Source organism: Triturus cristatus, chromosome 8 (assembly GCF_964204655.1).
Source record: "Triturus cristatus chromosome 8, aTriCri1.1, whole genome shotgun sequence".
NCBI classification, from domain to species: domain Eukaryota; kingdom Metazoa; phylum Chordata; class Amphibia; order Caudata; family Salamandridae; genus Triturus; species Triturus cristatus.
In genome coordinates, this window is record NC_140591.1 from 602,514,815 (window position 1) to 602,540,365 (window position 25,551).

At 49.2% G+C, this 25,551-nt stretch overlaps 1 protein-coding gene across 15 annotated transcripts in view; it reads right to left on the bottom strand.

Moving 5' to 3' along the window:
- MYCBP2 (MYC binding protein 2) overlaps positions 1 to 25,551 on the bottom strand; it is a 1,771,217-nt gene that overhangs the window by 1,305,616 nt on the left and 440,050 nt on the right. For all 15 annotated transcript variants that reach the window (XM_085622060.1, XM_085622057.1, XM_085622054.1 and 12 more), the window contains 2 exons: positions 13,160 to 13,285; positions 12,618 to 12,745 (listed from right to left, as the gene is read on the bottom strand). In XM_085622060.1, the coding sequence (XP_085478186.1) occupies positions 12,618 to 12,745; positions 13,160 to 13,285 (254 nt within the window). The remainder of the gene's footprint in view (positions 1 to 12,617; positions 12,746 to 13,159; positions 13,286 to 25,551) is intronic.

The window sequence follows — 25,551 nt, forward strand, 5'->3', positions numbered from 1 at the left end:
GGATGATATTCTCTTGTATCTCACCTCACCGCGGAAGTCGCTCAATGTTCTCTTTGATGTCCTTACTTCCTTCGGGAAAAACTCGGGTCTGATAATCAACTGGTCCAAATCTTGTGTGTATCCTATCTCTGGTGGTCTTCCTCTCTTGCCGCCTCGGCTTCCGCTTCAAATAGCTCAGTCCGGCTTTAAATACCTGGGGGTGTACGTTTCGTAGGATCCGGCGGTCCGCTATGAGCAGAATCTCCTGTCTCCACTCCGGCGTTTGAGGGCAGATACGGCTCGGTGGTGTAAGCTGCCCTTGTTTCCGCTTGGTCGCGCGGAGCTGTTTAAAATGATGTCCCTTCCCAGATTCCTTTATGCACTCCAGAACTCCTTCGATGTCATTCCTGCGGCCTACTTTAGGGAGGTGGAGAGTTTGCAGAGGAGACTGGTTTGGGACGGGCGATCGCGTATCGCTTTGGCCAAGCTGACTCTTTCCTGGTATGACGGGGGCATCGCGCTTCCTGATATTAGACGGTACTATTGGGCCTCCCAGCTGTCTGCCATTAATCATGCTACGTACGCTCCTGGTTCGAACCCGGCATATGAGATGGATAAATTCCTGCTCCCCGGCGGTAACTATAACAGAGCGCTTTACTCGCGGTCTGCTGGTAGGGCCCTTACGGGCCCTACCAGGATTGCGGTCCGTGTATGGAAGGCGGCTAACGTAGCGATGGGCTGGAGTGAGCGTTTAACGTGCGCCACTCCTCTATTCGACTCAGACCGCTTGGGAAGCCTCTGGACAACGAAAGGCTTCGAGCGCTGGGATACGATCGGCATCAGCAGAGTGGGGGACCTGTGGGTTAAAGGTGCGGTTAAATCTATCGCGGCGCTTCAGCGCGAGTATGAGCTTAGTGACAGAGAGTTCTTCCGTTATGCACAGGTTCGGCACGCCCTGCTTTCGGTCTTTGGGGAGGGGACCACGGTCCCTTCTTCTTCGCCTCTCGAGGACCGCATACTCGATGGTCACTTTCCCGACAGTACTATCTCCCTGATTTACAAAAAACTGATAAACAATCGGGCTGACCTCTTGGTGCGTCTTCGGGAGGCATGGACGGGAGATGGGGTGGAGCTGGACGATGAGGACTGGCAGACTGCACTGTCATCCCCTAAGGAGGTGGCCATCCCGGCCCGTCTCCGCCTGGTCCAGCTTAAGATTCTCCATCGTGTATATGTGACGGGCCCCCGCCTGGTCTCGATGGGGTTTTCAGACGACGGACTCTGTAAGCGTGGCTGCGGGCTCAGTGCTACCTTTCTCCATATCCTATGGGAATGCCGCGAGGTGGCGGAATACTGGCGCCGGGTGCATGATATTATGAGACGAGTCACCGGGGTCGCTCTGCTGCCGGAGATGCGTCGTTGTGTGCTGAATGTATGGGAGCCCAATGACTGCAATGCGGCTCAGGCTCGGTGGGCGGCCTTGGGGTATATGATTGCAAAGAGAGATATTGCACAGCTTTGGGGTTCCCAGCGGCCTCCCACCGTGTCCGTCTGGAAGGAGAACATGGACTGGTGCATGTTCAGGGAGAACACGGTGTATGTGGCTCGTGGTAAACCGGGGGCTTGGGGTAGAATTTGGGGGCAGTGGAACGCGTATCGTGGGTCTATCTGTGCTCCCCCTTTGGTGGATACGTCCGGGGTTGCCTCGTCCCCCTGATCCTTGAGGGTTCCTTGTGTATCTCGTACTTTGGAGTACAGATTTGGTTCTCTCGTGGCCCCCCCACCTCCCTCTCAGGTCGTCCTTTTTTGACCGCCCTCGGGTGGTTGGGTGTTGACTCCCCCGGCTGGTGTTCGCCGCCCTCCATAAGTCGTTTCGCCTTGTTTGTTGTATTTTTGTATTTTTCTTTTTTGTTGTTATTTATACTAAAAGTGTGTATTCTGATTTCCCTTCTGTGCAGTCTGATCTACTGTGATAGTGCGGAGCCCCTGTGGGCCAGTCATTGTTTTCTGATATGCTGGAACACTTCGACTACTAGCGGCTGGCCCTGGTGGTTGTAGGCCCGTGTTTGTAACCCTTTTTATGCACAATAAAATCTTTTTTAAAAAAAAGAAGAAATGCGAATAAAAGCCTTTCCCTCGTTGAAGGCGCGGAACCTCTTCTATTGCTTCCTTTTGTAGAAGGGATAAAATCTCCGCCTTGAGGGCTGATAGGTGTTCTTGTTTCCTGCGTACAGGAGGATGATTTGGAAGCTTTTGTAAGAACTCCATGGTATGGCCTTGTTGAATCACATCCAATACCCATATGTCTGTTGTTATCGACAGCCAAGCCGGATAAAAGGAAGAAAGGTAATGATTCTTGACGTTTGAACATGTGGCGGGCGCTTTGAGAGAGTCACGGTCGTCTATTAGATTGTTGCGATTTACCTCTCGCAGAAGACTTTCCTCTGGGCTGGTGCGGATATGTCTTAGAGCGTTGAAATTGTTGAGTATTGGAAAATTGGCGATACCCCTGCTGATTGTATGGCTGGTATCTATTGGATTGGTAAGAAGATCTTTGATTATATTGTCCTCTAGATTCTCTTCTCCGAAAGGACTGGAATCTGCCCTGCTGAAGAGACCCCAACGCACGTGCAGTGTGTGTCAGTTTTGATACTTTGGAGGGCATCATCTATATGTTTTCCAAAGAGGTTCTCTCCGTCAAACGGCAAGTCCACTATTTTTGCTTGCACTTCTGGTCTAAAAGAAGTGGCTTTAAGCCATCCTTGCCTTCGGAGGGCCACTGCACCCGCCTTTTGCCTGAATGCCACAAAAGACAAATCCATCACAATGTCTATGGATTCCGAAGCCGCCCTAGCTCCATCTTGTAAAATGGCGGCAGCTTCCTCCTTCTTATCCTCTGGTAGATGAGCCAGCAAAGGTGCTATATCTGACCACATCCGCCTATTATATCTACTAATAAGAGCTAACGCATTTGCAGCTTTAATGGAGGACGCTGCCATCACAGAAAAATGCTTCCCCGCACCATCCATTCTCCTGCCTTCTTTATCCGGGGGAGCTGCAGAAGTGGAAACCGGATTTTTGGAGTGTCTTTGAGCGGCTTGCATCACTACAGATTCTGGCCGCGGATGTCCAATTAAACAAGCAGGACAAGATTCTGCGGCCCTATATTTTTGCTCTATCCGGGGCACCGAGGAAGCAACCGAAGCCGGGTTTCTCATCTTAAACCCCTCGTCCCAAATGTGAGCAATAATTGGAATTGATCTAATGGAGTTCCGTGAATCCTCTTTGAAATCATAGAGAAAACTCAGCTTCTTGTACTGGAAGCGGAAGCTCAAATCTTCTCGATGCTTTCTCCATAATGTCATGGAAACCTTCAATATCTTGCGGCGGCGAGTTCCCCGGCAAAGGTGATGGAGACGGCGTAGTAGGTAGAATGTACTGATCCCATTCATCCCCAACCTGATTCTCCAGAAGAAGTTCCCCTTCTTCTGGTTGATCTGCATCACTCTCCTCTAAATCATCCTAATTGTAACAATAGGAGGAGATTGAATCTTTTGAGTTGAAATGTTGGGAGGGGGTTGAATTTGAGTAGGAGTTTGAGGTTTTGAGTGTTGGCCTCAGGGAAACATCGATAATCGTTAATCATGAGACGCAAGTCCGTCACTAGAGAAATTGGCATTGATATAGTTTACTCTCATAGCAGATTGAGCTTCTTCCTCCTCCTCGTAGTCATATGATTGCTGAAAAGACTCATATCTCTTTGACTATTGCACTGGACAATCCTGGAAAGAGAATACTTCCTGAACCTCCTGATCGACAGAGTTCTCGTCGACGAGGAAATGTGAATTATCGTCGACGAGGTGTTCGTCGACGAAGTCATCGTCAACGGAGTCGTCGTCGAGGTCGCTGACGATGGAGTCGTCGACGAGGTCGTAACCGGCCTCCCCGTCGACATGCCTTTCTTCGACGACGATGTTTTAGTAGTCGACGCAGCTGTCGTCGTCGATATGGTAGTCGACGGAGTAGTCGACGTATTAATTGAAATCAATGCCGGCGACGCCCCAGTCTTCGTCAACGGAGCTGAAAATACTTTTCTAGACCCTGAAGATTTTTTAAGAGGAGTATGAGGAAGAGAAGACGAAGAAGCCTCTGTCTTTCGTTTTCTGCTTTTTTAGCTCTACTTTCTCCTCAGAAGCAGAAGATTTCCTCTTTTTAGATGTTTGGGATTTAGTTTCCTCTTCAGAGTCAGAATCTGAAGTGACCTCCTTCTTTTGAAGCTACAACAGTAGCCGTGCCTCCCTGTCACGCAGGGTTTGCGCAGAAAAAGTTCTGCAATGCTTGCAGTCCTTAGGCACATGTTTAGGGTGAAGACAGCACAAGCAGTCCTTGTGGGGATCTTCAGAAAACAGTCTTGGTTTCCCACAGGATCTGCAGGGCCTGAAGAGCCTCTTTTTAGACCTTTCAGCCATACTAAGCAAAATATTAAACACAGTACCTCAAATCCAGTAGAAAGAACTTTCAGTTGAAAAGAGGTAAAAAGTTCACTCAGGAACAAAACTGAGCAAGGCTCCGGGAAACTCCTCCTCACACGAAGGCGGTTGGAAATCTGAGGTAGGATGGCTCTGCTGGGGAGTGTGATGTCAGGGCTGGCAGGTGATTGGCTGAGTTTTGGACCAAATAATGATAAGATTTGGTTACCAAATATTATGATTGCCTATGGGATTTTGCTAAGCAGTTTTTTCTAGTACTGCTGTGGTCATTGTGTTACCGACAGACTCCCACCATGACGACGGGGAAGATACAAGCATGTGAATCTATGAAAGATTGAATACCGGAGAAGCAGGGCTGCGAGCACCAGCAGCCACCTGCGGTGCCACAGGGAGCCCCTCTGGACTATGCGGCAGGGGTGCTATGGGTCGAAAAAGGGGACACACTGGAACACGCCCTGATGACACCATATCTCCATTATCTCTAGAGGCAAGGGACACAGTCGGCGCCGGGGCCGAACCTGCCAGCACGTCCGCCGGCGACCACGCACGTAGCGGAGGCTCAGAGGACGCCCCAGTGAGAGGAGGACGACCCAAGGGAGGCCTGCCGAGCCACGGCATATGTCTCCATCTGGGTCTGAGTCACCCCCGTGCCACGATAAGGCGGACAAAGGAGGGGCAACTCGAGGGGGCGCACATCGGAGGAGTCCGGGAACTAGTGCCCCCGACAACAGAATGAAGTGAGGACAAGGACCTCGGCGACATACCCCGTGACTTACCCGAGCGAGGCGAACGACGCACCTGGGAACCAGAGAGCGACCGCTGCCGCAAATGGAACCCACTGCCAGAGGGACCAGCCGCCGATGAGAAGGCTGGGGGCCGAGACGACTCCGACCGGGACAGACGAGCTAAAAGCAGCTTCATCCTGCGCTCCAGCCGGGACTTCGGCTTGAGGTGTTGACAGGCGTCGCAGTCCATCCAGTCGTGGTGTTCGCCCAGACACCGCATACAGATAAGGTGTGGGTCTGTCACGGACATTTGCAGCGAACAGGAGGTACAAGTTTTGAAGCCCAAAGGCATCGCACACTGTTCCAGACGCAAAGCGTCAAAAAAGGGGCCTGAAAACAGGCCAGAGGAACCGCTTACTCCGGATCCACGTTGCACGCGGAAAAGAAGGAAAACTGACATCAGCGAGACGGGAGGGACTTCTATGTACGTGGACGACGTCAGGGCGGGGTCGTGTGGCACCATCCCCCGGCGCGCAGAGGTGCTGCTGCAAAAAGTTTTCCGGATCCAGTCTGACACCTGGGGATATTCTAAATTAAGGAGTCTACAGCTAGATTTCTCTATCAGATGCACAATTTACTACTTGTGTAACGATATATCTGTAAGAGACATTAGTTAGTGATAGATTCCTTACCTTAGAATTTCCCCAGGCGTCAGACTGGATCCAGAAAGTGTTTCGTCAGCAGTACCCCTGCGTGTTGGAAGGTGGCGTGGAGCAGATCCACATCTGTTGCTGGCATCGTAGGCGCCGAGATGACGTTACGGAGACTACTTTGGCGCAACTTATGCGCGCTGACGTCAGTTCTGTACACGACTTTCCGCGCCAGGAACGCAGAGCAATGCAAGAAACTGACCTCTGGTGCCATGAAACTAGGGCCCTGAAAGGGATGGCCTTAACCCTAGAAATCAGTTCGCAGAACGGGGAAGATGGGTGTGTTGGTAAGGAATCTATCACTAACTAATGTCTCTTACAGATATATCGTTACACAAGAAGTAACTGCTTAAAATTAAATACCGACAAAACGGAGGTCCTCTTTTTTAATCAACCTACTACCCCACGGTCAGAGCTTTGGTGGCCGGTTGAGCTAAATCCTCCACTTCTTCCAGTTATTTTTGCCAGAAACTTGGGTTTTAAGCTTGACACACAATTGTCGAGCAAAGTGCAAATTGCCCATGTCTCGGGGAAGTGTTTTTGGAAGATGAAGGCTCTTCGGAGCTTTTTTCACTATCTTCCCATGGATTGCAGGAAGACTGGGGTGCACACACTGGTCATCTGTCAACTTGACTACGTGAACAGTCTGTACATGGGACTTCCGGATTACCTAATAGGAAGACTGTTTGGGGCAGCGCGGTGGCGCTGTGCTCATGACGGAGCCACTCCGTCATGAGTCACGGTTGAGCTGTGCTCATGACGGAGTGGTTCCGTCACGACTCCGCCCACTGCGCTAATCGCCCGCACAGGCGGGGAATTAGCGCAGCGTGGGCGGAGCGGCGGCCAACGGCCGCAGCATGACGGAACCACTCCTTCATGAGTACACGGCACCCGTGGCTCATGACAGAGTGGTTCCGTCATGAGCGGGGAAGGGGTTAAGTAGTAACTTGTGCATCTGAAAGAGACATATTGGTGATCGATTCCTTACCTTAGAATAGATACCCCAGCAATACCAACCCCGGTGGTGGGTCTGCGAACAAAGATCACTCCAGAAAGTCACGAAGAACAGAACGGCCAAAGAAGCAGTCTCTCCGGACTTGACTGTCAAGACAATAATGCTTGGTAAACGTATGCAGCGAGGCCCATGTAGCTGCCTGACAGATGTCCTGCAAGGGGACGCCGCGTCTCAAGGCAATAGTGACTGTCGTTGCCCGGGTAGAATGGGCACGCAGTCCCACAGGAGGCTCCTTCTTAGCTAACGAGTAACATGCTTAGATGCACAGAACGACCCACCGAGAGATGGTCAGTTTGTGCATGGCCCGACCTTCTTTGGCGCCCACATAGCTAACAAAAAGTTGGTCGTCAACCCGGAACTGTTGTGTGCGCTTCAGATAAAACGAGAGCGCACGTTTTGGTTCCAGACTGTTGAGCCTTTCCCTCTTTTGAAGGATGCGGAGGCGGAAAAAAGGCAGGCAAAGTGATGGTCTGCCCGATGTGGAAGGACGTGACAACCTTTGGCAAGAAAGAAGGAAGAGTCCGTAAAACCACCTTGTCCGGATGAACAGAGAGAAAGGGAGGTTTAGAAGACAGAGCCTGGAACTCACTCACTCTCCTGGCAGAGGTGATGGCTACCAGGAAAGCCGTCTTCAGAGTGAGAAGACGTAAAGGACAGTTATGGAGTGGCTCAAAGGGAGCACACATCAGATAAGTCAAAACAAGTTTTAAGTCCCATTGAGGCATTATGAAAGGCACCGGAGGAAATGTGTGTGTAATGCCCTTCAGGAAGCGGTTAACAACCGGGGACTCAAAAAGGAAAGGCTGATCTGGAAGCCTTAGAAAGGCAGAAATGGCCAAAAGATAACCCTTGATAGTGGCCAGAGCAGAGCCCTGCTGGGCCAAAGAGACAAGGAACATAAGAACCTCGGAAAGAGGAGCAGAAAAGGGATCCACAGACTTTGCTGTGCACCATGCCACAAATTTGTTCCACCGGCAGGCGTATACCGTCTTAGTGGAGGGACGCCTGGCTACCAGAATGACATCACAGACTTCGGGAGGAAGATCAAAAGCTGTCAACTGTCACCGCTCAATCTCCACGCATGGAGGTGGAGGCTGGACAGGCTCGGGTGTAGGACCGTCCCCTGCTGTTGCGACAGAGGATCCTCCCGAAGAGGCAGTTGGATCGGGGGATCGATCACCATGCTGAGTAGCTCGGGATACCAGTATGTTCGTGCCCAATTGGGAGCCTCAAGGATGACTTGGGCCCGGTCGCGCCAAATCTTCTTCAGCACTCTGGGCAGAAGTGGTATAGGCGGAAAGGCATACAACAGACCGCAGCTCCACTCGTGACAAAAAGCGTCGCCGAGCAAGTGCCGCCTTGGAAATTCCAACACACAGAACTGATGACATTGCGCGTTCTCTTCGGTGATGAATAGATCTAACCAAGGCTCTCCCCACTGCTGAAAGAGACCTTGCGCCACGTCCGAGTGCAGACCCCATTCGTGATCCATCATGCACCGGCGGTTGAGTTCGGCCGCCCTGGCGTTCAGAGAACCTGCCAGGTGTTGAACCACCAAGGTAATGCCTTGATGTTCCAGCCATGTCCGGAGGCGGAGAGCCTCCTGTCATAGGGTCCACGATCCCACCCCGCCCTGTTTGTTGCAGTGCCACATGGCGGTGGTGTTGTCCGTGAACACCTGCACTACACTTCCCGGACAGAGGGAAGGATTGCCTTGAGTGCAAGACGGATCGCCCGAAGCTCCAGAAGGTTGATGTGGAGCCGGGACTCTGCCAGAGGCCTCTGATCTCCGGCTCTCCCATGTGGCCGCCCCATCCCAGGAGGGACGCATCCGTCACTACTGTGTGCTCCGGTTGGGGAATGGAGAAGGATCTGCCATTGACCCAATCGTGATTCGTGAGCCACCACTGCAATTGTCATGCAGTGCCCTCCGAGATCTGGACGTGATTGGACAGGTTGCCCTGATGCTGTGCCCACTGGAACTTCAGGTCCCACTGCAGAGCCCGCATATGCCATCTGGCATGTTGCACTAGCAGGATGCAGGAGGCCATGAGGCCCGGGAGCCAGAGGGTCATCCTGACTGAAACCCGGGATAGAGGCTGAAAGATTGGAATCATAGCCTGAATATCCCGGATTCGCTGCTCGGGAGGATAAACCCGAAACAGCTTTGAATCCAGAACCTCTCCGATGAAGGGGAGCTTCTGAAAGGGACTCCGTTGCGACTTCGGCACGTTGAGGGAGAACCCCAGAAAATGCAGGAGGTCAGCCGTAGTCGGGAGGTGGTAGACGACTGCCTGGGGCGAGCCCGCCTTCAACAACCAGTCGTCGGGTTAGGGGAAGACTGGAACCCCTAATCTGCGCAGATAAGCTGCGACCACCGCCATCACTTTGGTGAACACCCGAGGGGCACTGGTAAGGACAAAGGGGAGCACGACAAACTGAAAGTGCTCGTGACATACCGTAAACCGCAGGCGACGCCGGTGGGACAGGCAGGACGGGGATATGAAAATATGCGTCCTGCAAGTCCAACGCTACCATCCTGTCTCCAGGGTTGAGGGCAGCCGAGACCTGAGCGAGAGTCAACATCTTGAACTTCTTCCGGAGGAAGCGGTTGACGTTCCGGAGGTCCAAAATGGGACGCAGGCCCCCTTTGTTCTTCTTGGGGACCAGAAAGTAGTGGGAATAACAACCACGTCCTACTTCCGGCCCAGGAACGCGCTCGATGGCCCCCTTGGCCAAGAGGGCTGTGAGTCCCTGCTGGAGAAGCGCAAAATGGTCCCCCGACATGCGGTGGAACTGAGGTCGCATGGCTGGAGGGGCAGACTCGAAGGGGCGGGAGTAGCCCCTTCGGACAATTTGCAGCACCCACCTGTCCAAGGTAACGGAACGCCAGAGAGGAAGGTGATGGCGAATCCTGCCGCCCACCGGTGTGGGGTGTGCCCCAAAGCTCAGACTAGGAAGGCTTTGAGGCGGATGATGTGGGGGCAGAGGTGGACTGACTTACACGCTGGGCCCTTGTCCCGCCACGGCGGGAACCACGTCAGCGGCCACGCAGAGGTTGGTTCTGCGCAGGCTTCTGGCTGAACAAACGTGCCGGGCACCCCTTCCGTGGCCATTAAAGGAACGAAAAGTAGACGTGGCCTGGGGCGTGGTGGAGAGACCCAAGGACTTGGTCGTAGCTCTGGAGTCCTTAAAACGCATCAGCACACTATCTGCCTTATCACCAAACAGGGGAGTACCATCAAAGGGTATGTATATAAGAGAACTTTGTACATCCCGTAAAAACCAGTGGACCCCAACCAGGCGTGGCGACGTAGGGCCACTGTTGTGGAAATCTCCCTACCCAGTGAGTCTGCGGTGTTCAGTCCACACCAGATGGTGAACTTTGCTGCATTTTCCCCCTCTGCAACAGCTTGGGAAAGCACTGTCCGAGCCTCCTCCGGACACTGAGGCAGCACCTGAGCAACCATATCCCTCACAGTGTGGGAATAGCCGCACAAGAGGCATGCGGTGTTCACCAACCGCAGCCCTAAGCTGGCAGATGAAAACAGTTTCTTTCCGAACTGTTTCAGCTTCTTAGATTACTTATACGGCGGGGCGTTAGGGAACGCGCCTTGGGAAGTGGAGGCTTGAATGACCAAGCTCTCCGGTGTAGGGTGGGTTGTCAAAAAAGCAGGGTCACCCGGGACCGAGCGATGGCGCCCGGCCACGTTTTTATCCACGGGAACCCCCGTGGCTGGTTTAGACCAGGTGCCCATTAATACGTCAGTTAACGCCTCATGGAACTGAAGCAGGGGCTCCATAGAGCTTGCCGCCAGCTGAAGTACTTCAGTGAGGAGATTAGTTTTGAGGGACACCGTAGGCAGGTCAAGGGCCTCAGCTGGTCTACGGAGCACAACAGTGTATGTGGCGCCCTCCTCCATAGCCACAGCGGGAGAAGAAAGAAAACCAGGGTCAGATGAGAGGACAAGGCCACCTGCATCCTCCAACTCCTCTGTCCATTCCTGTTCCGACACGCACTACCGTGCAAGAGGGTCCTCAGACCCCTGCCAGTCGTCCCCTTCCTCCACTGCCCATGGAACAGGCTGCGGACGTGGGGCTGGGACAAGGGAATAGAAAGGGTCGAACAGCGCCGGTCCCGATCCTTGTCCCAATTAGAGTCCCAACCAGGAACAATATTGTCCGGGAACCCGGGCAAGGGTGGTGGTGGTGGAACGAACGGAACCCATTGCAGTGCCAGGAGCGGAGCAGAGGGCAGCGCCGGAGCCGCCGGCGGAGGACCTTGCGGAGCCGGAGCCGCCGGCGGAGGAGGACTTTGCGGCGCCGGAGCCACCGGTAAGGGAGGGTCCTCAGCTGGGACTGCGGGGCCCGAAGGTGCGCTGGCAGGAGCCCGAGGCCTAAAAAGGTGGTCCATGGCAGCAAGAAAATCTTGCACCTGGGCAGGAGTCACCGACGGACCCAGATAAGGTAGGTAGGTAGGTCGTGGGACTCAGGCACCAAAGGAGCCGCGGGGGTGGGACCCCGGGCCTCCACGTCCGCGTCTGGAGACCGACGGGGGGGGACGTCAGAGAGCAGAAACGCTTCTTCGACTTCTTCTTATGACGTGTCTTACCCGATTCAGTGTGAAGACTTCGACCCCGAGGAACGATGGTGATGGCTCCACGTGCGGTCCAACGAACGACCCATGGACCTCGAACGGCGAGGGGACGACTGACTGTTCTCCAGCAGCTAGCGGGACCACTCCCCCAAGGCCTTCGGAGCCATGGCCAGACAGTCGGAACATGACCGGGAGTCATGGTCGCGCTCCAGACAGTAGAGCCAGACGCCATGGGGGTCGGCCGCCGACATCGTACGGCGACAGGTCCCACAGGATTGAAATCCAGGCATCCCTACGTGGCACCAGGAGTCAAAGACTCAAAAATGGAGACAAAAAGTCTCAAAAGTTTTGTCAAAAAGTGACTCGGTAGGTGCTCTAACCGGATCTGCGCTTGCTGGCACGGAAAAAGAAAGAACTGACGGCAGCGCGCATGGGTGGCGCCTAAGTAGTCTCTGTGACGTCATTTTGGCGCTTACAACGCCAGCGACGGACGCGGAGCAGCACAATGCCACCTTCCGACGCGCAGGGATACTGTTGACAAAAAACTTTCCGGATCCAGTCTGACGCCTGGGGATATTCTAAGGTAAGGAATCTATCACCAACATGTCTCTTTCAGATATATGATGTAATCTAAGATTATTGCCATAATTTGATGTGATTGCAAAGGCAGGGAATGAGTTGAAGACATTTAAAAGACATTGTTCTAATGTTCATTGATAAGTCTGTGTAGGCTTATAACGTACTCGTATGTATCAAGCAACTATGAGCCTATTGTTGCATTGTATTTGTTTAGTAAGCCGAACAATAAAGCATTTTATAAGGGGCCTTAACTTGAGGATTTTGAGCTGCAGAATACTGACAAAAGAAGGATTTGGCGGGAAACGCCAAACCTGATGGCTCTGGGATTCTCCGAAAGCAAACTATAGGTAAGGATCTAGCAGGGATGCCACACAACCATTACAATACAACACAAACTAGAAACTGAAAAATGATTGCTAGGACATGTTATTATCACGACTGAAACTGATATTTTTACGATTCAAGTTGGGAGACCGTTTTAAAAAGACAGAAGGATTCAGCATAAAATGGTCATCACCTTACCTTGATCTTAGCAGTGTATTCCCCTCTACCACCAAAGAGTCCTAAACCTCCAAGCAAAATGTCAGCATCTGAACAGAAACGAATGGCCTCTACAGAATGCGCAGAGTAACCCCAGCCACCTCCATGACCTAAATGAAAAACATTGCATTTAAGTCTTTAGATAGTTGCATTTGAACAACAGGGAACATAAACGTGGTCAGCTTAAACTAGGAGAGTTCACAACATAAATTTTAAAAAAAGGAAGTTTTAATGATAGGTTTTGGGAAATAAAGTGTCTGCTAGATCATAAATGTAGTTAAAGAATAGTTAAGTGTCTCATAAACTGGAAGATTATTAATTTGGTACAGCGACAGACTATTTTAATTTTGGATACAAACTGTAATTCAAAGAGACTGGCAATCATTAAGAAATTATGATATAAATAATAAGCGTATATCTAGTTGAACCGGCAAATGTGATCATTAAGAAATATGTACTAAGAATCCATTATCTATAGCAATACATATCACAGAATATATTTACTACGTGCAAACAAATCATACTTTCAAATCGATTTACAACGCTGTAATCCTCCTTTGAATACACTTTCAAAACGGCCTGAGTTTCCTCCTCTGTACTTGCCACTCCCATTTTTAAGTCCTGCATAGCAGCCAGTGTGTCAAGACAACCTGAAACAAAGAATTAACAGTTAAGAACATACAGTTTTACGACACTAAACTTCAAATTATTAAAGATATTACAGATTATTCAACAGTTAAAAAAGTCACTGCCTTAAGATTCATGCCCTGTGTTGATCACACATTCAAGAGACTGTGTAGGGATTCCAGCTGTTCTTTTGGGAGTCTATTTTGTAAGTAAAATATCAAATAAGAGATGGGTGTTCGGAGCTATAGCCTCTAAGTGAGTGAGATCAGGCCACCAGATCTGGTGAATTAAAGCACGTGTTTTTCAACAGATTTCTAATTCCCCCCCACCCCCTGGACTAAATTTCTGAGCTCACGACTTAATGCAAGAAAACAAGTTACTTACCCGTAACTTTGGTTCTCCAGTATTGGAACGTTCATAGATTCCCATAGCATGTATGAGAGTAGCTAGAAGTCAGAAGCACATTTTGCTCTTTCCTTGTATTAAAAAACAGTGCAATAACATTTAAGAATAAGAGTAAATACACATACAATTCCAAAACCAAGATGTGCCAATAATAAGAAAGAAAGGAAGGAGGGAAGAAAGGAAAGCTCACCACTCAATGAAAGAGGTTCCTCAGGACTGCCTGGCCTACAACCGTGTCTTCCTGTGTCGAGGCCTCCAGGCAGTAATGTCTTGTGAAGGTGTGCGAGCTGCTCCAAGTGGCAGTCCTGCAGATATCTTTAATCTGGACCCCAGCAAAGAGGGCCGTAGACGAAACCATGGACCTTGTAGTGTGTGCTCGGACTCTACGCTCCAGGGGTTTGCCCGCTGCTGAATGACAAAAACTTATAGCACTGGACACCCACCGAGCAATACCCTGCTTGGACAGGGGCAAGCCCTTGCGGGGAGTGCTAAATGAAACAAAAAATTGAGAAGATTTTCGGAAATCTTTAGTACGGTCCAGATAGAATTTCAAACATCTCTGCACATCCAGAGAATGAAGTGATCTTTCCGCCGGCGTAGAGGGCTGAGGAAAGAAAGCCTTAAGGATCACTGGTTCATTTAAATGAAAGTCCGAAGGCATCTTAGGTATGAACTTTGGGTTAGTCCTTAGGATCACTGTATTTTTCTTGAATTGTAGAAAAGGTTCCTGGATTGTCAGAGCCTGTAATTTCCCCATTCTTCTTGCAGAAGTTAGAGCTAGGAGAAGTGCTACCTTCCAGGAATGGAATTTCAAGTCTGCTCGATGAATCGGCTCAAACGGATGTTTCATCAGCTGGGTGAGAACCAAATTCAAATGCCACATAGGAGGCGGAGGCCTCACTGGAGGAAAGACTCTAAAAAGACCTTTGAGGAACTGCTTGACAAACCTGGCTGACCAAAGAGAAGGACCAGATGCAGTACATCTATAACGAGAAACAGACGCCAAATAAACCTTAATGGATGAATGAGCCAGCCCCGCTTTAGCCAAAGACATGAAATATGGAAGAACTTGGTGAGGTTGAGATGTAAAAGGGTCAAACCCTCCTGCTGACACCAGCTGCAGAATCTCTTCCATTTTAAACGGTATGTCTTATTAGTAGACGGAGCCATGGCCTGAGAAAGCACCTCCTTAATCTCCTCCGAGTGATCTAGCCCAAGAAACTCTCGCTGCTCAGGAGCCATGCTGTTAGGTGTAAGGAGCGGGGGACCGGATGCCTGATCTGGCCCTGGGACATAATGAGAAGGTCTGGGACCATCCTTAGTGGCTGTGGAGGGACCAGGGAGAGAAGATGAAGCTCCATGAACCAAAACTGCCTCGGCCAAGCTGGAGCCATTAAGATCATCTTGCACAGTTCCATCCAGATCTTCCTGAGTACTCCGAGTATCAACGGAATGGGGGAAAAGCGTATACAAATGCCCCTGACCAGGCTATCGAAAGCGCATTCCCCAGCGATCCTCGATGGTGTAGCTTGCTGGCGTAAAACGGGCATTTTTTGTTCTTTGGAGAGGCAAAGAGGTCTATTGCAGGTCTGCCGCACCAGTGAAAGATTTCCTGAAAGACAGTCTGGTTCAGTTCCCATTCGTGGCAGACGGACGACAGCCTGCTGAGCAGGTCCACCTTTTTTTTTAGTATTCCTGGAAGATGTTCTGACTTCAGAGATATCCTGTGAAGGATAGCCCACCTCCAAATCCTCTGGGCTCCCTGTGACAACGGAAGAGATCTGGTACCCCCTTCTTTGTTTATGTAGTGCATGGCTGTGGTGTTGTCCGTGCGGACAAGAACCGTTGAACCTTGCAGCCGTGGAAGAAAAGCCCAAAGAGCCAGATAAATCGCCCTGAGTTCCAGGAGATTGATATGAAGAAGGCGGTGCTGAGGCAACCAATGACCGCTCACATGTAAATCTTGTAAAACCGCGCCCCAGCCTTCCAGGGAGGCATCTGTAGTTACAACTTGAGGAGCTGGATCGAGTACGAAGGCTAGACCTTGGGATATATTCTGTTCCTTCATCCACCACAAGGCGGCCTTCTTCATAGCTGGAGTGATCATAACCTTGTCGTCGAAGGATCCGTCCACCTGACGCCATTGTAGGTCGAGTTGTTCCTGAAGTGAACGCATCCGTAACCTGCAGTGAGGTATCAAAGGAATGCAAGAGGAAATTGTTCCAAGCAGGGATTTGTAATGGCGAACTGAAAGACACCTTCTCAATATCTGAGCCATGGACATCAGTTTTCCTTGCCTTTCGAAGGATGGAGAAGCCTTGTTGAGAGTCGTGTCCAGAATGGCTCTTAGGAATCGTGCCTCCTTGGACGGACAGAGAGATTACTTTTTCCGGTTGAGAATCAGGCCCAGATTGCTGAACAGACGCGTACATGCATAGACTGTTTCCTCCCCTGCCTGTCTGGAAGTGGCCTTCAGCATCCAATCGTCCAGGTAGGGAAAGACTTGAAAATGCTGCTTCCAGAGGAAAGCTGCCACCGGCGCTAACACCTTGGTAAAGATCCTTGGAGCAGATGGAAGTCCAAAAGGTAGAACCTTGAACTGAAAGTGGCTCTTGCCTACTGTAAACCGTAGAAACCTCCTGTGGGCTGGATGAATGGGTATGTGAAAATAGGCATCCTCGAGATCGAGAGTGGCCATAAAATCCCCCGGATTGAGTAGACGTAAAATGTCCAGGAGAGACACCATCCGAAAGGATTGCTTTATGAGATAGGTGTTTAGCTCCCTGAGATCTAAAATGGAGTGCCATTTTTCCGGCGTCTTCTTAATCAGAAAAAATCTTGAGTAAAAACCCTCTCCCTTCTGAGGAAAAGGGACTGGCTCCACAGCTCCTTTGAGCAACATCTGATGAACTTCGAGCCGCAGATGTTTCGAAGGCATGGCGGCAGGGGGCTTGTAAGGTGGAAGATGTACAAATTCCAGTGTATGGCCATATTGGATGATGTTGAGTACCCAACGGTCTGATGTAATCCGTCGCCAATTGTGGAGGTATTGAGATACCCTGCCCCCCACAGATGTTGTCGCGGAGGGGGGGTACAGCAGGAAGAGCCAGCACGCCGCTATTGTCGCGTAGAGGCGTCACGCCCCTGGCGATTTTGTTTTCCTCTTGAGTTAGACCTAGAGAAAGAAGAGGTCTGGCCTTGTCTTTGATAGTAAGATGGCCAATAAGACTGAGGCGCTGAATTATAAGAAGGATACCGTTGCTGCTGGTAAGAACCTCTGTAGGTTGTAGTACTCCTTTCTCTGGCCCGACGGAAAGGAACCTTTCGATATTGTAGGGTTCCTAAGGACCTTGCGGTCTCCGTATCCTTTTTGATGTTTTGGAGGGCATCATCATTATGTTTACCGAATAATGCCTCCCCATCAAACGGAAGGTCCAGAATCTTGTTCTGGACCTCTGGCCGGAACCATGTTGCCCTTAGCCAGCCTTGGCGACGAATAACAGCTGCGCCTGCAAGTGAACGGAAAGCCATCGTGGCAATGTCCATTGCGCAGTCAATCTCAGCAGACGTGACCTCTCCCTCCAACAAGATCTTCTTTGCTTCCACTTTGTTTTACTGAGGCAGCTGGTCTAGATATGGTGAGAAGTCACACCACATCGGACGATCGTATCTTGCAAGTATAGCCAGCGCATTCGTGTGATAAAGTGCCATCTTTCTTGTATGGTATGCCCCCACTTTTTGCTGAATGTACTTTGACTGAGTGTGCCCTGGACTCCTGCCAATCAGGTGCCCAGGGCCTATGTTCCTTCCCCAAAAACCTCAAACTGGCAAACCCTGGCCACATGTCAGCTCCTGGTAAATGGTACCCTAGGTACCCAGGGCCTTGTGACCAGGGAAGGCCTCCAAGGGCTGCAGCACCCATTGTGCCACCCTTAGAGGCCCTGTACCCTAACAAACACAAAAACACACACAAACACAAAAACACACACACACACAAAAACACACACACACACACACACACACACACACACAAAAACACACACACACACAAAAACACACACACACACAAAAACACACACACACAAAAACACACACAAAAACACACACAAAAACACACACACACAAAAAACACACACACACACAAAAACACACACACACACAAAAACACACATACACAAAAACACACACACACAAAAACACACACACACCTTGCAGGCTGAGTGTCTGGGTACAAGACAACACCTACACTGCCCTGGCATACATCAGACACCCCTCTAGCTGGGTGCCCTATGCCAGTGGTGTGGGCCCTGCGTCCTTACAGTACCCAGGTCCATTCCTGGGCACTATAAGTGCAGTGCTGCCATTTTAGAGTTCATGGTGCTGAGAGCTCGTCAAACACGAACTCCAGAGCACCATAATGGCAACACTGAATTCTGAGAAGTTTGGTATCAAACTTCTCAGCACATTAAACCCGCACTGATGCCAGTGTGGGATTTAATGTACCAAGAACCACAGAGGGGATCTTAGAGATGCCCCCTGAAACCTAACCTACAATCCACGTCTGGTCTGGGAGGCTGCCACACAGCAGACATGTTGCTGGACCCCTGGGTAGGAGAACCCCTGCTCTCCTGGGCCTGCAACAATGCACATCCTGGACGAGGTTCTAGATCTCCTCCCCCAGGATGGACAGGGGGAAGCTTCAAAGGCATGCCGCATCTGTGAGCTTCCCCAGGCCCCTTGCAACCCCCACTCTGGCGGAAAGCCTGGCTGGAAACCCCAAATAAGGACAGGGGATGTGCCAGCCTGTCAACCCCACCCCTCAGGTGGGGGAGGCGAGGTGAAGCACATCTTCGGGCGCTCGCCATCTTGAAGATGGGAGGCCCTGCCCAATCAGGACTAGGCTACTGCCTCCCTCCCACAGGAGAGTGGCAGAATAGGGGGTGTACCCACCCCAGGACAGGGACCCATTGGTCCCTCCTCTTTACCTACCTGTAACGCCCCTAAATCTAGTATTTAGGGGCACCCTGAACCTTCCTTCCCCAGATTCCAGATTCCAAAATACAAAGAAGAGCAAGAAGAAAGAAGATCTGCTGTGCAGCCGCTACGAAGAGGAAGACACCAACTGCTGTGGCCCCAGCCCTACCGGCCTGTCGACCCTCGAACCTGCTCCTGCTCGAACCTGCTCCTGCTCCAACCCAGCACCTCTTGTGGCTAGCAACCTCACAAACCCCGGAGAACCTGGCTACCTCCTGGCTCTAAGCACCTGGGACTCCCATGAGCAGAGGCTCTGCTCAAACTCAGCATCTAATCCCTGGCATCAGCCCGGAGCCGCGAACCCTGCACACTCTGCACCCGCTAAGCCTGGCCTGTGCCGGAGTGAACAAAGACCACGAGGGCGACCCCCCCCGGCGACTGTGACCCTGAGTCCGGCACCCAAGGACTTCCCTCGACGCTCCTGACGACGCCTGCAGCCTCAGAACCAGGTACCCCCCCCCAACCACGATCAACAAAGGTTAAGATTTCCAAACACCAAAAGGCACCCCTGCACCCGGGGCCCTGCGGCCCCCTGTGCCCAACTCCTGGGTACCTACCTATCCTCCAACTACCCAACTTACCTTACGAAGTGGTGGTGGCACCTGAAGAATCTTCATCCCAGAGCTTGCAATCTTTTTCCAAACCGGAGTCGGTGCCCAGAACCTCAACTCTGCCAGTCGAGTACTTACCCAAAAGCCGATAACTCAATTTTCTCCATAGGGTAACATTGACTGTTTTCTTCTGAAATATCTTCTAAGTGTGGAGTTTCTAGAACTTAAAATATTCACCAAAAATCAGCCGAGTAACCAAAACGAAAATACTCACCTGCTTTTAGGAGAGATCCCAGTGCTAGATCTTGGTGCCCAGCACTGACCCTGAAAAATTTTCACAACCGTACTTACCAGTAACCCAATTTTCTTCCATAGGTAACCATTGACTGTTTTTCTGTGAAATTTCTGTGTCGATTTTTGCAAACTCTAAATATTCTTTAAAAATCGTGCTAACTGTGAAAACGTAATTACTTACCTGTTTTAGATAGAGGTCCCAGTACTGAGTCTAGGCACCCAGTACTGGATTACAAAATTAACGAGAACATACTATACCTGCAACTTGAATTTTCTTCCATAGGGAATCATTGAATGTTTTCTATGAAATTTCTTCTGTCAACTTTTAAAATAGCAAAATATTACCTAAAAATCCTAGTAGTAACTAAGTCGACTTTTATCACTTGTTTCTAAGATCTGTCCCAGGACTGAATCTAGGATCAGTCCTGGAATTACAAAAGTAATCCTGAGAGTAATCTATTGCAAATAACTTGAATCTTCCATTGAACTCAATGCATTAATTGTGTTTAAAATTGTGTTGCCTATTGCAACAACTTGTAGTTCTCTACAAAAGCCAATTGCATATTGCAAAAGTATTTACCTAAAGCATCTCATTCTGACAAAGTATATTTTAATACCTATTGTTGGTTCTAAAATAAAACAAGCATATATGTTTTATATATAAACCATTGGCCTAGAGTTCAGTTATTGAGTGTGTGAAACCATTTGCTGACTGAGTGTGTACAACAAATGCTTTACACTGTCCTCTGATACTGCCTTACTGCTCGACCAAGCTACCACTTTAGAGAGTAAGGTTATATCTAACATTAGCTTCTGCCAAACCTCTGGGGACTGTGGACTCGGTGTACACTGTACCTATTTGGGAACAGTATATACAGAGCCACTTTCTCACAATTCGCAGCTCTAATCAGAAGAATTGCCATTGAGGAAAATCTTTTCCCAGCATTATCTAGGCGTCCGCCTTACTTATCCGGAGGAGTAGTAAGAGGCGCTGAAGGATTACGTGATTTCTTCTGAGCCGCCTGAGATATCACCGAATCCGGTTGACCTGTTAAGGATGCTGGACTGTCCTCAGGGGCCTTGTTTTTTTACTCCAGACGTGGCAAGACTGGAATGACAGTAGCCGTATTCTTCATTGCCTTAAGACCTTCCTCCCAGACATGGCTGACAATAGGAATGGAACGGACAGTCTTCCTATAAGGTTCTTTAAAATCATAAAGAAATCATTCAGTTTGAACAGAAGGCATGGGAAGTTTAAATCTGCCAGAAGCTCTCTCCATCACTTTATAAAACCCCCCAATGTCTGCGGGGGGAGAATCAGCTGTATCCGGTGTTGGAGAAGCTGGGTCCGGTATAACAATCATCCCACTCAGTAGCCTGGTCCAGCCTGATGATATCGCCCTGATCCTCGTCCGAGGAATCAATCTGCAAGTCTGGAACCACCGGATGTGAGACTGGACTGGTAAACTGCGGTTGTGAAATCATCTGGGACGATGATCTTGGCGAAGACACAGAACGAGCTGGTGGAGCAGAAACATTCTGCGTCAAAGGAAGTGAAGGAGGAGGTGGCTGGGAGAATTTCCTCCTATAGTCCTGTAACATATCTTGAAGATCCGTCAAGAGGGAAGAAGGTACAGAAAGCATCTCCTGTCTAGTGTCATCCTAACGTTGAAAAGGGTGCTGATAAGAGTGCCCATGAAGGTATTCAACCGAAGGTATTCAACCTCAGAATCAGTGTCCTGGCACTTGACCAGAAGCAGTGGAGGGCTATTTAGCATAGCCAAAAGAATCATCCTCAGAATCGTCCTCCTCCTCCAGCAACAGCGCGGGAGGCAGAGGGGTAACCCTTCTTGGAGAAGTCATGTCCGGCGTGATTTTCTTCAAAGAAATAGTAATCTTCTCCGTCGACGAAGACGTCGGCGGTACCGTCGACGGTGGAGAAACAAAGGAAATCGTCGTCGTCGACGAGGTAGTCGACGGGAGGTCCACCATCGACGAGCATATCGTCGACAATGAAATCGGCGTCGTCTACACTGTCGTCGACGAGACCGTCTACACTCCCGCTGTAGTCGCCACCGTCGTCGAACCTCTCGTTGACGTCATCGACGCTGAAGTCATAGTCGTCGACACCTTCGTCGACGTTGAAGGAATGGTCATCGTCGACGACGACGAGCTCGTCAACACCAGCGTAGACGGATGGAGACTTGAAGGCACCGTCGACGAGCCCGTCGACGGTGGAACTGTTATGGATTGTACCTTTGAAATCTTCGTCGACAGTCTTTTTCGGCGTCGTCAACGATTGACCAGCCTTATCAGACTTCTCAGATGACAGAGAAGGCGGCTTTTTAAAATGTTTATCAGTCTTTGTCACAGCTCCTGCAGAAGGTAGTCCTTCCCTCTCCTTTGCACCATGGTGAAGAGATTCGCTAGGACTTAGGCTCTCAGACTCACGGGGGTCTTTTTTGAGGCCTTTGCGTGACGGTCTGTAGATGGAGAAGGGGAAGCCCTACCCCTCTTCACTGACCTTCTGGATGAAGGGGCAGTTGAATAATCATCGCTATCACTTGATAGTGTTTCCTTCCTTGACTTCAGCTTGTGGAGCCAGGTGAGAAGGCGACCCTCACGGTCCCGGAGAGTCTTTGTAGAAAAGGTGCAGCAGATCTTGCAGTCCTGAGCCTTGTGGTCCGGATACAGGCAGTAGATGCAGTCATTATGCCTGTCCACCACATACAACCTTTTCTTGCCACAGGTGGAACAAGCCTTGAAAAGATCTTTCTTCTCCTTGTCAGACATTCTAACAGAAAAATCCAACAATTCTGAAGAAAAAACTGCTGCAGAAACAGTAGAAAATAGTTGAAATGAGCAGAGCTCAAGAAGGACTCCCTAAGCACAACGCGCGGTAGAAAATCTGAGGCTCTGAGGTTCTCTAAGGAGGGTTCTGTGGGGTGAGGCTATTCTGATTGGTTGTTGCTTTATTTTGGTCTCTTTTACAAAAAGAGGTGGATATGCTACAAAATGTGATTAGGCCTAGGCCTTTCCTTCTTTTTTGTACCTACTGCTATATTATTTTTATTTACCAAGACTCCACATTCTGACGACGGGGAATTATACAAGCTATGGGAGTCTATGAAAGTTCCAATACTGGAGTAATCACAAATACTGCATGAATTTTACCATCTGGAACTTTAAATCACATCTACACATCGAAAGACTTCACCTGCCTTCCCTTGAACTTAGCCACTGTCATAATACACCCTGCACCTCCTGATGGTAACATCTAATGCAAGAGTAAAATCCAGGATCATATAAATGGGCAGGAAATGTGGCAGGTAATAGTTATCACGACAGAGTCAACTAATATGTACCATGATTTTAGGAAGGCTTCACTAATAATTGGGTTGATAAAACATTTGGACCAACGGAGAATTGACAACAGTGGGAAATGTAAAAAAGTGAAGTGTGGAACATATAAATTAATCTCAACCAACAGTAACTGGTCTAAGTCATTTCCAAGGCCATCTTTTCTTTGCTCACTATGCCACTACAGCAATCAACCGCCTTTGTGGTGCTCCTATTGGAGCAATACAAAATTAACTACTAAGCAATGTTCCCTCTTAAGGGGAACAAAACCAACCTCAGACTGGGTTCAGCCTAAATGTGCTTGTTAGTGAATTGGAGCAGGACTGATTTGCAAATGGCTGGTCTCTGTCTCACAGACAACAATGGACTGCAAAGCAACTGGCTGAGATTAATTCTAGTATTCCTTCCTTCTCCTTGCTGTTAGTTGCACTACAGCTTACCCTGGGAACAAAATACAAAGCTAAGTATATGTGAAATGATCCAATGCTGCTGTAAATAAATTAACAGACAGGATGTCATTTTTAATGTCTAGGTGAAGGTGGGAAGGGGAAAACAATGTCATCATGGATGATCATATGCGCAACCATTTCTTACCCTTAAACGATACACTACTATTGTAAATTACAAGGAAGGGGCGTTGCTTTGTGCCCCTTTCTAATCTCCTGGGCGAGTTTACCATTCATTAAAACTCAGGCCTTTGTAGAGGTGCAAATTGCTAAAACAAACATGCTGAGGCCTGTTCCTACCTTGATTTGGACCTTTGCTAGGATAGAACAGTCTATCTGGTGAAACGTTTTTCAGTACCCACAGAGAGCAACATGGCTGATCTCCCCATCTGTGTCAAAATAAAAAATTGCCTTCCTGGTGTTGTCACAAGAATGCAGATCACCAACGAGCCTGATATTGGTCTGCTAATACGAGCAAGTGTTCTTTGACTACACGATCATGATAAATGGTGGCATTTTGTGCCCACATTAGTTATTGTAAATGTTCAAAAGGAGGAGCAGGGCGCAGGATCTTTGCCTGGATTTAGGGTTATAGAATCGTAATGTCTGACAGTCAGCATAATCCCTTCAAATTGCTCAAACATTTTAGAGTTTCTCGAGGGGGTCCATCAGTTCCGATTCCATCTGTTATTTAAAGAGAGCAGTGAGGATGTCAGGTCATGGGGTTTCATTTATCTTCAGAGCTCTAATTGGCTGGTTTTTTTGTGATGGGGCTCTCCAAGTCTTTCCTCTGTGTGAATTGGTGTCTATTTAGTTAGGACCAATTTATCACACAGAATTGTACTTTCAGAAGACTCGACCTTGTATACGTTTCTACAGAAACAGAGGGAGACTCCTCAATGCCTCTGAATTAAACAGTGCTTCTCTTGAAGAGTGGCAGTATATCATTTTCTTTGTTTCTTGGTTTAGAGTTTAGGATTCTGTCCATTTTGATAGTTCTTGCCATAGAAAAGCCTTTTTGCTCGCTTCCTCTTGCAGCACGGTGTCTCTCTTCAGATGCAAAGGAAGACGTACCACTTCACCTGTCTTTAAGCTTCTGACATAACAGAATTGTTCTGCGAAGGATCTTGAGCCCAGCTTCTCTTGTTCTCTTCTTAGAAGGTGAACGTTACGAAAGCAGTTCACTTCAGAGCATAACCTTTACAGCAAATGTAACATTTTCACCATATTGTTCTGGGCATTCAGTGCTTTTATATTAAGTGATCTGATTCAAACCACGGCTATTAATATCCGATATGCAGGTACTTGCATCCTACTGAACCACCACCTCCACTGAGAATATTTTAACCTCGTCTGTATTGTATTGTGGTCCACCTCCTCCTTCATCCTTTTACTATCTAATGCAAATACCGAACCCAACCGAAAAATACAGAGTACGCAAATGATGCCCCATCACGCAGCTGGGAAAGCAGGATGATCACCAATCAAATGTGCATCAGAAAAAGATCTCACAGTACCCAACTCTTCGACATCCAGGACAGCCCAGATTTCTAACAGAAATGGACCACAAAGTATTCAGGGCACAAATATTGTCTAACTGAAAAACGTCCGAACACACAAAAACATGAATTCACTACCCTGCCCCTACCACCTGAGAGGGCTAAGACAAATTGTCAAGACTCCTCCAGAGAATATTCTTCAATCCCAGGTAGCTTTCCTTCTAGTCCGGAGTCACATGCTGCTGTTTATCCTTCTGAGAGTGTGGATGTTTATATAGCAATCTCACTGTTCTTGGATCCCACACTTGGGCTCCCTGATTGTATCAGGTTCTCATTTTCCAAAATATATGTTCACTACGCCACCACTGCCTTCTAAAAGGTGAAAATATATGGTTAGGCAGATGTTTAACAGACCTTTTTTGAGAAAGATGGCCTACGATTTGTTTCTTAAAATGCCTTTTGGCTATAGTAGTCTGAGACATGTAATCCAGCAGAAGAACTTTCATCCCTTGAAACATGTCTTTTTGTTTTCAAAAAGCTTCCATTAATGTTTCTTTGAGCGTTACTGAGTGCATTTTCACTAGAATATCCCCGGGCTTTCTTTCTTCTCCACCCCCACACCCCACATGTACTTCACATGCATCTTCCAGATGTTGTGCATTTCTTCCAAGGGCTTAAATAATCTGCTTTGGTATGGTTG